Source organism: Macaca nemestrina, chromosome 9, assembly GCF_043159975.1.
Source record: "Macaca nemestrina isolate mMacNem1 chromosome 9, mMacNem.hap1, whole genome shotgun sequence".
NCBI classification, from domain to species: Eukaryota; Metazoa; Chordata; class Mammalia; order Primates; family Cercopithecidae; genus Macaca; species Macaca nemestrina.
The window spans coordinates 144,009,434-144,022,638 of record NC_092133.1 but is presented as its reverse complement, the minus strand read 5'-3'; the positions used below and the strand labels follow the sequence as shown (position 1 = coordinate 144,022,638).

Genomic DNA, 13,205 nt, shown 5'->3' with positions numbered 1-13,205 from the left:
GGTGTTTGTCGAGTGCTAGGTGAACGTAGGCTCTTTTCCTGTAGCTAGTCATTCTAACAGAAAGCTTGGAATCTTTAATAAAACCAGACTAGTAACTCTGCTGTTAACCAGCTGTGTTTTCTTGAAGTCATTTTCTTTCCTTCCTCTGTAAACTAATGCCCTGTGTAACCACTATCTCAATTAAGATTATAGGAAGTTTTTATCACCCCAAAAGTTCTTTGTTCTCCTTTGTACTGCCTTCTGCTCCCTTCCATCATTGATTTGCCTACGGTCACTGTGATTAGCTTCGCCTGTTTTAGAATTTTATATGAATGGAAATATATTATTTTCCATGATCAGCTTTTCTTGATCAGCACGTTTTGTGATCTGTTTGCTACGTATATTGGTAGTTCATTTGTTTTCTTTGCTCAGTAGTATTTCATTGTGTGGATATACCACAATTTTAAACATTTGTTAATCTACTGGAGGAATATTTGAGGTGGTTTTTTAAAAGGGAGATAGGGTCTCACCTGTTAACCAGGATGGAGTGCAGTGGCACAATCTCGACTCACTACAGCCTCAACCTCCTGGGCTTAAGCAGTCCTCCCAATTCAGCCTCTTGAGTAGGTGGGACTACAAGTGTATGCCACCATGCCCGGCTAATTTTTTTTTTTTTTTTGGTAGAGTTGGGGTTTCTCCATGTTGCCTAGGCTGATCTCGAACTCCTGGGCCTCAGGCGATCTACCCACCTCAGCCTCCTAAAGTGCTGGGACTACAGGTGTGAGCCACCATGCCTGGTTGGTGTTTTCATTAGGAGGCAATTATGGCAAAAGCTACAATATCCTTTCATGTACAGGTGTAGGCATATGTGTTGAGAACTACCTAGGAGTGGAATTGCTAGGCTATGTGATAAGTGTATGTTTAACTTTATTAGAAATGGCAAAACTATTATCCAAAGTGACTATTTTACATTTCCAACTGCAGTCTATGAGAATTCCGAATTTTCCACATTCTCTCCAACACCTGGTATTGTCAGTTTTTAGAAGTTCGAGTCAATCCCTGATTTATACTAGCATCTCGTGGTGGTTGAAATTTGCATTTCCCTGATATAAGCATATTTTAATGTGCTTGTTGACCAGTTATAAATTCTTTTACATAGTATTCAAATCCTTTGCCCATTTTTTTTATGGAGTTACTTTATTTCAGTATTACTGAAGTGTTACAGAGCTCTCTATATATTCCAGATACAAGGTCACTCACAGACCTGCATATCTAGAGTTCTGGAGGGATGTAATGGAGGAAATGAGGAACAATCAACATTTATAGAGATACTGGCTAAAAAGTTGCTGAAATTATTGAAAGGTACTAATACTCAATCCAGGAAGCCCATTGCAGACCAAATTTAAAATGATATCCACATTTAGCCGTATTATAAAAACTGCAGTATTTACTATGGGGAAAGAGTGAATCTTAAGTGTAGCCAGTAGATTTTTTAAGAGACATCATGTATACAGATGTGGTAGTTAGACTCACAGATTGACTTCTGAACTGCAGTACTGGAATCCAAATGACTGTGAAATAGTAGCTTCAATGTGTGTCAAGAGACAGTAACTCTCAGCCTAGATTTTTTTACCTTTCAAGGAGGAGATTCAAATAAAGACTTTTGTAGACAAATACAATCTGAGAGAAGAGAAGTTCTCACTGGCTAACATCAGGCAGAGAAAAATGATCTCAAGTGAAAGTTCTGAAATATAAGAATGAATAATGAGCAAAGACTTGATAAATACGTGTTTAAAATTAAAACATTAACTATAAAAAATAAAAATAATGTTCAAGTTGTGAAAAAAAATCAGGCTAGTGCCACCATAATAGTGATCATTGGCAGTAGAATGGATAGTCGTATATTTCTATAACAGACTATTATACTACAGTAAAAATAAACTATAGCCTCACACATCAATATGGGTTAATTTCAAATACATAATATTAAGAAAGTAATCAAATTACAAAAGAATACATGCAGTATGATTCCATTTTTGTAAACTTCAAAAACAGACAACACTGAACAGCATGTTTTTAAGGGATAGGTATACATAGGGGCCAACAGTATAAAGACACAAAAGGGGAAATGGTGAACACAAAATTCAGGACAGTGGTAACCAGCTTTGGGGGTGAGTGCCACCAGGATGGGCACATTCTAGGAGCTTTTGTCAGAGTTGGTTTCCGCTTTCTTTCCTAACATAGGAGGTGATTTAACTGGTGTTTGTCTTGTTCTTCACACTACACGTATTTTAAAATAATTTCTTATACGTGTAATTTCTGAATTGAAAAATTTAAACCAAGAAGAATTAAATGGGAGGCATGGAAGTTTGCTGGGGAAAACAGATGACACAGAAGGGTCAGGAAGGCGGGGCATGTAACTGAGAAGGATGAAGTGCTCGGCATTGGCTCACCACCGGTGTACTGTTCCCCGATATGTGTATCTCGGTCACATTCCGGTCTATTGATGACCCACTCCACTGTTTTAGGTAATTCATTTCATTTCAGCAATAATTATCATAATTTAAGTCAACTGTTTCTTTTTGGCTGTTTCTCTGTTCTTCTACTGAAGACTGTGTGTGCCAGATTATCAAAATGCAAAGGATATCTTAGTTACATGGAAATTACATTATTCACATGCTGTTCGCTTCTAAACATTTCTGGTAATACTATGGAAAATTTTTTCTGCTAAGTATTGTTGTAAGTAGAATTGTATTTAGTGTTATCAAGAGGAATTTTATACGGAATTGAAAGAGAAAACCTAGTTATTTAGCTTTTAATTATTTTTCTCCAACAAACTGGATAAAGTATATAATTTTATTATGACCATTTTTTATAATTGAGTTAAAAATGAAAATGGAGGTTTTTAAGATGTGTATGATCTGAAAAGACATATTATAATTTTTAACTTATTTTGAAGGAAAATCCATCAACAAAATTAGTAGGTTATACATCATAAAATTTGGTAATCATTGAAATTTTGTCTTAGAGTTGTGTTTATATAGATTGTGTACTAATATACTAAGAAGCATTGTACAAATAAGGTTAGATTTAGTTTGGGGCTAGTAAATTAATATTAAGAAGAAAAGTATAATATATTTCAAATAGTGGAATTCAATTTTAATATAAAAATTTGAAACATCCTGTTTCATTGTAAGACATTGATGAATTCATATTTTCAACTGCTGGGAAACAGAGAAAAAGGGAAGAGAATGTCTGAAACTGGGGTAAGAGTAAAAGGGGAACTATTAATAGTTCTGCCAGTGCAACATGTAAACGTAGCAGTCCTGGAAGCACAGTCCCCCTTTCGTCATGAAGAAAGAGTGGAAGGTGGAGTGCTTTTAGTTCATGTGTGTGCCCCCGCGCACATTGTATTCATGTATGTGTATCAATACGTATACACGGTATATTTCATTGGAAGTTCTTTTGTTTCAAATATATTTTGGGGGCAATTAGAAAAAAGATATAGAATAGAGTAAGGTTATATACATCAGAAGGGGATGAGCAGGATGAGGAAAAGGAGAACGAAGTTTAGTATATGAAATAGAGCCACAAGTAAGGCTAATATGATACAAGAAAGACTTCTATACCTCTATGAAGCCCAACAGCCTGCCTAGGATGGGTTGCAGATTTGGCTTTCCATTTTCTAGTAGCTAACGGAAAGGAGAAGCCTCAACATTTTAGTGATGTCCATGAAGCAAATCAGTTGCCTAGGTAAAGCGTGGCTATTTCTAGTAGTACTGAAACCAGAAAGAAATCTTTAGGGTTTTCAGAAAGCTAACCATTTTCTAATAGTTACAAAGCTCGTGTCAGGTGGCAGAGTGTAGTCCTATGTCTTGAGAAGTCATGGTTGAGATTTCAGAGGCAATTTTAATTGAAATGTTATTGTTATATAATAAACAGTATGCCAAAACAGTACTCTGCTGTTACTTTTACTGTTTTCCAACTACAAAGGAAATTGACTATCAAACTTACAATATATTTCAATTTCAGATGTGAAACAACTACATTATTCTTGAACCTATGGTGATTTTTGCATCATTACACAGATATGTCATTTTCATTAGTTGTATCATTGTTATAAACTGGTAAGTAAGTTTTTAAAAAGTTGGTAAAATTTGGGGATAGGTCTAATTTAATAATGTAAAAAGATTCAAGCAAGCTGTAAAATATATAATTCATAATGACCGAAATTGAAATTTTAAATTAAAAATATTTCCTTTTTATAAAATGGAACCAATGTTAATAAAATAAGTAGTTATATATGTCATAGTAAAAATGTTCTTTGCTCCCCAAATGAAAACTTTGCCTGTTATTTGAAGGGGTACCTAGGTCTCTACCTAGCTTTAAAATAACTAAATGTTTTACTTTACCAGTTTAAATATGGTCACTGAATAAATAGAGATCAAAATCAAAAGTAATTATTTACAGTGTAACATTTGGGGTAATCATAATGGAGAAAAATTTTTAAAGAAAAAGTATAATACCTTTACTATTAACAAAAATATAATTGAAAGGAAGGACTTTTTTGGTTAATCCCCATAAAATCTTTACAGTGTATCTATATTCAGCAAATACGGTAAATTATTTTTAATTCAGAAATAAGGGAAATTAAGACTCAACAGTTTTGCTTAAATAGAAATTATGAAAAGGGTTCATATTTTAGTGTTATGAAAACTAGAATATTTCACCTCTCCTTGTTAGCATTTTTCCTAGATAGTCAGTCACTGGAGGTCCATGATAAGTAGTTCTGTGCATGGTATTTAGACAGTGGGACAGAACTGAAAAGAAGGATTATTACACTCTAGCCTAGGACTTTACAAACAAATAGGTACTTGCATATTGCATGTTCTTTCCACTCCCATGTGAGTGTTTTTATTAACTGTGTGCCATGTATCTGCTTGAAATACAGATTAGAGGGACACAGGCTCTAGGATCATGGTGTCTGGTGGACCACCAATTTCAAATCACCTTTATCAAATCAGGAATTGACATGATTGAAACTGGCCTTTTAGTGTGTATGCGGACCAAGCTCTTTCTAGGTTTGCTTTAAGCATAGCCTTTCAGTATCACAACCTAGTCTGTGTGTTCTTGCCAAGGCTCCCTTTCTTGGTGTGCCTGAATAACAGTTTTTGTCTCCCTGTCTCCATGTGATTGTCAAAAGCTGTCACTTGCCTTTTCCAGAATTGGCAGATACTCCTAAATGAATTCTTTTCTTTGGTTTTTCTAGTTTTCGATGGAAGGATTGATCTGAACAACCCAATAAATTACTATTGGTAGCAGAACTATCTCTCTCTCTCTCTCTCTCTCTCTCTCTCTCTCTCTCTCTCTCTCTCTCTCTCCCCCTCCCTCCCCCTCTCTCCCTCTCTCCCTCTCTCCCTGTCTCCCTCTCTCTCCCCCTCCCTCTCTCTCCCTCTCTCTCCCTCTCTCCCCCTCTCTCTCCCTTTCTCCCCCTCTCTCCCCCTCTCTCCCCTCTTCCCCTCCCTCCCTCCTTCTCTCTCTCCCTCCCTCTGTCTCTTTCTCTCTTTCTTTCTCTGTATGCATGTAAGTATGTATATGCATATATAATTTTAAATCTTATCCTTCTTATATACACTGTGAGCATTTTCTCACACCATTGTTGTTTTTCTGGGAGACAGTGTCACCTAGGCAGAAATGCAGTGGTGCAATCACAGTTCTCTTGCAGCCTTGACTTTCTGGGCTTAAGTGGTCCTCCCGCATCAGCCTCCTTCTTTTTTTTTTTTTTTTTTTTTTTTTTTTTTTTTTTTTGAGATGGAGTCTCCCTCTGTCACCCAGCCTGGAGTGCAGTGGCCGGATCTCAGCTCACTGCAAGCTCCGCCTCCCGGGTTTACGCCATTCTCCTGCCTCAGCCTCCCGAGTAGCTGGGACTGCAGGCGCCGCCACCATGCCCAGCTAGTTTTTTTGTATTTTTTTTAGTAGAGACAGGGTTTCACTGTGTTAGCCAGGATGGTCTTGATCTCCTGACCTCGTGATCCGCCCGTCTCGGCCTCCCAAAGTGCTGGGATTACAGGCTTGAGCCACCGCACCCGGCCCAGCCTCCTCCTTAACTGGGACCACAGGTGCATGCCACCATGGTTGGCTAATTTTTAAAATTTTTTTATAGAGATGGGGTCTTACTACGCTGCCCAGCTGGTGTCAAAATCCTGGGCTCAAGTGACCCTCCTGTCTCAGCCTCCTGAAGTGCTGGGATTGTAGGCCTGAGCCACCGTGGCCTGCCACAACATTGTTTTTTGGAACATTAATTTTATTAACTGCATAGTATTCTATAAAGTGGATATACTTTAACTTATTTTACTAGTATTAACATTTAGTTACTTTTTTTAACTATAAAATTTTATGATGTGGGGAACATTTTTTTCTTTTTTTTGAGACAAGGTCTTGTTCTGTCATCCAGGCTGGAATGCAGTGGTGTGATCACAGCTCACTGCAGCCTCGACCTTCTGGGCTCAAGCAGTCCTCCCACCTCAGCCTCCTGAGTAGTTGAGACTACAGGTGTACACTACCATGCCTGGCTAATTAAGAAAATACCTCAGATTTTCTAAAAGGGTCACCACTTCCCTGGCCCATAGGAATGATGAATACACACCATTTCCTTTTCTAAAACACTCTAACAGAGGTTTTGGCAGGGAGAGGAGGGTTCGAGTTAGGGTTAGCTGAGACTACAGACATGTGCTGCCATGCCTGGCTAGTGTGTGTGTGTGTCTGTGTATATATTTTTAGAGACAGGGTCTTGCTGTATTGCCCAGGCTGATCTTGAACTGCTGAGCTCAAGTGATCTCCTCACCTTGGCCTCCCAAAGTGCTGAGATTACAGGCATGAGCCACCACTTCTGGCTGGAAACGTTTTTCTGTTAATACGTAAGTCTTGCTCCATCTCAAGTCATTTACTTAGAAATGGAATGGCTGTCAAGTGATAGGGTTATCTGTAAGGTTGTTGGTGTGTGATGCTGGACTGCTTTCTAGAAAGTGCTTTCAATAGCGATGTGTTGAGGGTGACTGTCTTGATGCCTCTTTACCAGCATTGAGAATAATTATTTTAATTATCTTGCTGATTTAAGAGGGAAAAATTGTTTTCCTGTTGTTTTAGTTTCACATTTTTAGAATATAAACTTTTTGTCATATTTGTCATAAATGCTTTTCCTTTTTATTGTTTTCTTTTAATTTACAGAATGGAAATTAGTGATAATTGCTTCAGAGGCAAGAAAAAATGAGTTTCAGATGTTTGTGTCGTAAAGAAATTCAGGCCGGGCGTGGTGGCTCAAGCCTGTAATCCCAGCACTTTGGGAGGCCGAGATGGGCGAATCACGAGGTCAGGAGATCAAGACCATCCTGGCTAACACGGTGAAACCCCGTCTCTACTAAAAAATACAAAAACTAGCCGGGCGAGGTGGCGGGCGCCTGTAGTCCCAGCTACTCGGGAGGCTGAGGCAGGAGAATGGCGTGAACCCGGGAGGCGGAGCTTGCAGTGAGCTGAGATCCGGCCACTGCACTCCAGCCTGGACGACAGAGCCAGACTCCGTCTCAAAAAAAAAAAAAAAAAAAGAAATTCAACATTTCTAATCTAGTCAGGTATTTTGGATCTCCTCCTGTTATACTTCCATAGCTTTTATACTCATAAAGTCTTTTGACATCAAGATACTAGATCAATATTCATTTAAATTTCTGTGTCAAATTTTATGATTCTGATGTTTTCAGCCCCCTGAGCTAGTACACTGAGCCAGTAGGGGGCCATAAGGTACTGAAATTGGGGGGGCAGTCCTAAGTCTTAAGGTATTTATCCAGATTACCTAGAATACACTTAAAATAAATTTATGATACCATCAACATTGTAAACGGCCTCTAGACTCCACAGTGGTGTGAACCGTTTATGAGGGACGAGAAGACATCACAGGCATTTGTTATGTTTTTCGTTGACAGAAAGCACATCACTGCATTCTGTGGTGATTTGTTCTTCCACTGGTTGTGGCTGTTTTTATACTGTTTTTATTGTGCTCGTTTTCCAATATATTAATTTCAAATGAGATGGCAGAAGTTTCTGAGATTGAATCATTGTTAGAAGGCTTAAAGATAGGTGATTACTTTCTGCAAATTATGACTCATGAGATTCCTTACTTTTGTAAAAATGTTAAATCAGTGGCTGTTACCATGAAATACACAGACACACACACACACACATTCTATATATTTTATATATATGTATGTATTTGCCTTGGAACTTTCAGAATGATCTTGGGGAGGGGAAACAGTGTAGGCTTCTATGGCCTGTGGCTTGGAGGCTCTTGAGTGCTCAGCAACCCATGGAAGCTCACACCCTGGGAGAGAGGGGAGCGCTCTGGGGCGCCAGATGGTGGAAAGTTGTGGGAATGGAGTGGGGTGGGAGAAAATGAGGAAGTTATTGAAAAGTTCAGAGAAATTGAGTGTATACTTAAATATTAGACATTTACATGCCATTTTGTGACTTATGGTATTAAGTGAAATGAGAATAGCGGACTAGAAGGCCACTTATCAGTGTATCTGAAACCCAAATTGCTATGTTCTCTCTTTATTGGAAGAAGAAAAGTTCTCGTTACAGATTAAGCAGTTTACAAGAAAACGAGAGACCTAGAGTATCCTTTACCTGAATACTAGCAAATGTGTTTTCACATGATGCAAACCTGCCTGAGTGATGATCTAAGAAAATGAATAATGAATTTGACCATTGTTATATTTGAGGTGTCATATAAATCAACCTTCAGAGTTTATTATTAATTCTAGAAAATCTTAAGCCTTATCAAATATACTTGGCCTGTAATGCGTAGTAGGACCCCAGTGCTCCTCTGTTATTTACAGGGTTCTGGCTCAGTTCTGACCTTTGCTTTACTTTTGAAGAAAAATAGGTGTGAATCTCTTCAAACTTATTTCTTAAGAACATAACTATATATAACTATATATATATATATATTTAAAGAATAGAGTGAGCAGGAAAAAATAAATTCATCAAGTTTAGACATTACTTTATGAGCTTGTATTTCTTGACACAACCGTTATAAATAATGAACACATGTTCTTAGCCCTTAGATGACACTTTTAATATATACTAGATCAGTTCTTCTTTATTCTAATTTACCTAAACTCAAAACTTTCCATCCAGAAAACAAAGTTATTAACTCCTTTGTTATATTCTCAAGGTGCATCAGTATAGGAGGAAGCACCTAGTTTTGCACTGTTGTCATTCATGTGTTCCAGTTGCCACTAATCCTTCAGCCATACCCTTTCCCGACCTTTGTCTCTATGAAAGGGCTCCCTGATTCCAACCTGCTCTTCAGGGCAGACATCTTTTTAGTCCCTCAAAGACCAGCGATAGAGAACGAAATGACCAGAATATATCATTTTAACTGACTTCATTTCACTTTGAATTAAGAAAGTTGAGCCCAACATGCTATGACTAACAACAAAGCAGACCTTTTCTTGTGTTGTGTGTTAATCCATGCTCTATGGTTGTTTCTTAGTGGCTAAGAAAACCCATTGTGTGGTGACAGTCTGTGGATAAAAATATATGAAGGAATAATAAAATGCAGTGCCATTAAAAAAAAACACTTAGCAAACTGGAAAGAAATGTCTTCAATAAAAGTTATGCACCAAAATCCTGTAGCAAGCATCATATTTGCATTTATATTTATCATTTTATATTTATAAGATATGTCTACCAATAAGCATCCTCAAGAGTCGTGTTTAATGGTGAACTATTATAAGAATCCCCTACAAAATCCAAAACAAGATAAGGATACCCACCATTACTACCTGTGGTGTGTACTTTACTAGAAGTCCTAATCAGCTTGATAAGAAACGAGTCCAATGGAATTTACAGACAAACCTGAAACTAGTAAGAGAGGTAAGCAGATTGCCCAATAAAGACCAGCAACCACCAACCAGGAAATACTATATAAAATAAAATTCCATTTTCAAAAGAAACATTAAAATATCTAGGAAAAACCCAAAAGATATGTAAGAATCTTATGGATAAAAATTATAAAACCATATTAAAGACATAGAAAAATATATAAATAAATGAGCATATGTGCCAATTTCGTCAGTGGATATTCTTACATTGGTTATGGAGCTTTAACTATTTTTGTGGATTTTGGCAAACTAACTTTAAAATCACTGTGGATGAATATGGGACCAAGAAGAGCCATAATGAGTCTGAAAAAGAAGGAGGGGATCTCCCTAAGGCTGGCAAGCTTACGTGGGAGCAGGAAACTTGTATGTTGCTGGAGGAATGGTAGATGGTAGCTACTTTTTTAAAAGTTAAAATAGTCTAGCTAATAGATGCAAATGAATTTCCAAGGGGCATACTGTGGAAAAAAGTCTTCTCTCATCCCTTGTTCCCTGAGCCCCTCTTAGCAGTTTGTGGAAGGAATCAAGCTCTAGAACTCTTTTGTGCATATCAGTTATACAGTGTTTTGAGAAATAGTAGTGTCTTATACCACGATTTTTTAAAAAATGTAATATAGAGCTTATGTTATCTTAACACCTGTAACATTGCTTCATTTCTTGTGAAAACTGTATAATAATCCTTGGTACAATTATCAGTTATTTAACCAGTCCCCTAAGATGTATGTTTACATTATTTCTAATTGTTTCTTGCTGCCAGCAATACTAAAATGAATTTCCTTCCTTGTGTATGTGTTATTTCACACATGCTGAACAATTGTGTGGTTTTGTTGTCGATATTTAAAGCTGATCCATCTATAGTTTATAGGTACAATCTAAGGTAGGGCTCCATCTCCTTTCCCAGGTTAGATAACCAGTTGTCCCAATGTCCTGCATTGATTAATCAGTCTTTCCACCAATAATGTGAAATGCTACTTTTATTGTAATGAAAATTCCGATTTGTTCATCTTTTTTCTTTGCATCAGTAACATTTCAGAATTTTCTTTACACAAATTCTGTCATTCTATTTCTTCCTGGAAATTTTATTTTTCTTACTGTTGTAAATAATTGAGGTTTGGTCTTCTTTTCAGTCATCTGTCTTTTTGGCTTCTGTATATGAATGCTTTTAATCTTAGTAAATCAGTTTGTACCCAAAGAATTTATTGAACTATATAGTTAATTAAAATTACTTAAAAAAGCATATCAGCTGATTTTTTTGGGTTTTCTAGATACATGATTTGCAAACTCCTTATCAACTTTTATGACGATTTCAATTATGTTGGTTATTACCTTTTCAGAGTGTTAAGGAAAAGTGACAGCCACAGACATCTTTGAATATTCTTGATTAAGTTAAGGAAGTATTTACTCATTCTTGTTTTGTTAGGGGCTAGGTGTTGAATTTTACTAAATGCCTTTCAACATGTATCAAAATCTTCATGATAATTTATTTTTGACCTGTTAATGTAGTAAATCATATTTTTACATTTCTTCATATTAAATCTTTCTTCAGTTCCTAGAATTAGTATATTATTTTGACATTTGAATATATTAATATTTATATACAATATTAGATTATATTCAAATATCTTATGTAGGATTTTTATATCAGTATTTCTATGGGTCACTGATTTTCTTTGTCTATGCTATTTTGTGGGGTTTTCTTATTACATGCTAAATTCCTTGCTTTCCTATGATTGTGCACTGGAAGAGTTTGAGTCTCATTGGAGTTACCTGGTCATTATAAGTTTCACAGAAGTAACTTATGAATATGTCCGTAGCTGATGTTTTTCTGGGTAAGCTCTTTGCAAACTTCCTCTATTTATTTCTTTGGAAATTGACCTTTTAAAGGTTCTGTTTTATTCTGTGTTCAGGTTTTGGTCATTTATATTTTCTTATAAAATCATAGTGTTTATATTTTTGCACAGAACTGAACAAAGTAGTTGCTTGTATTTTAATTTCCTTTTTATATATAGGTGTCTCCCTGTAGCATTTTTTGTGTATGTTTGTGCTTTGTGTCTTCATTATTGATTAGATTAGGTAATGATAACTCTTTTATTTTTCCCTAAAGAAGGAGTTCTTGGGCCAGGCATGGTAGCTTATGCCTGTAATCCTAGCACTTTGAGAGGCTGAGGTGGGAGGATCACTTGAGGCTGGGAGTTTGAGACCAGCCTGGGCAACATAGTGAGACCCTGTCTCTACAAAAAATTAAAAAGTTACCCAGGTGTGATGGTGTGTGGCTTGTAGTCCCAGCTTCTCAGGAGGCTGAGGTGGGAGGAGCACTTGAGCACAGGAGGTCAAGGCTGCAGTGAGCCATGATTGTGCTATTGTACTCCAGCCTGGGTGGCAGAGTGAGACCCTGTATCAAAAAAAAAAAAAAAAAAAAAAGGAGTTCCTGGATTCTACAAGTTTTCTTTTTTAACAGCATTGCTTTAGCTTTTCATTTAGATCTTCTGTAATTTTTCAGTAACTTTTTTTTGACTCAGTGGTTGTTTATGAGGGTTTTCTGGTTTTGTATTAATATCTGATTTAATTTCACCATGATTAACAATGGCGTGTATCACTTTTGAAATCTCTTCAAGTCATCTTTGTGGTGATTTTGTGGTCAGTTATGTATGTCTTCTGGACCTGTTAAAGGTATTGTTTTGGTGTCAGGATAAATCAATATACCTGTCTTAAGGTGTTTTTTTGTTTGTTTGTTTCAGAATAAATCAACTAGATAAATAATCAATAAATAAAAAATCAGGCTGGGCGCAGTGGCTCACGCCTGTAATCCCAGCACTTTGGGAGGCCGAGGTGGGCAGATCAGCTGAGGTCAGGAGTTCAAGACTAGCCTGACCAACATGGTGAAACCCCATCTCTACTAAAAATACAAAAATTGGCCAGCACCTGTAGTCCCAGTTTGGGAGGCTGAGGCAGGAGAATCACTTGAACCCAGGAGGCAGAGGTTGCAGTGAGCTGAGATCATGCCACTGTGCTCCAGCCTGGACAACAGAGTGAGATTACATCTCAAAAATAATAAATCAATAGCTCTGTCTTATTAGTTAGTTCTTCTATAGCCATACTTAGTTTTTTGTCCAGTTGATTTTTTTTGTGTGTGAACTGAGAGAAGTGAATTAAAATCTCACAATTTTATATTTCTGTCAATATTTCTTTTATTTCCTATAGTTGTTTGCATTATAACTATGCTCTGTTTGTCTTTTTTAAGAATGATTTTTGCCTTGTTTTCCAAATCCTATACATTTCCATCTTGACCCC

General features: G+C 36.9%; 1 protein-coding gene across 15 annotated transcripts in view; it reads left to right on the top strand.

Moving 5' to 3' along the window:
• LOC105490820 (zinc finger MYND-type containing 11) overlaps nucleotides 1-13,205 on the top strand; it is a 117,242-nt gene that overhangs the window by 57,402 nt on the left and 46,635 nt on the right. For 3 of the 15 annotated variants that reach the window (XM_011756750.3, XM_071070561.1, XM_011756751.2), the window contains one exon: nucleotides 4,012-4,106. The exons of the other annotated variants lie outside the window; for them this stretch is intronic. In XM_011756750.3, the coding sequence (XP_011755052.1) occupies nucleotides 4,042-4,106 (65 nt within the window). In that variant the 5' untranslated portion in view covers nucleotides 4,012-4,041. The remainder of the gene's footprint in view (nucleotides 1-4,011; nucleotides 4,107-13,205) is intronic. 15 annotated transcript variants of the gene reach the window in all.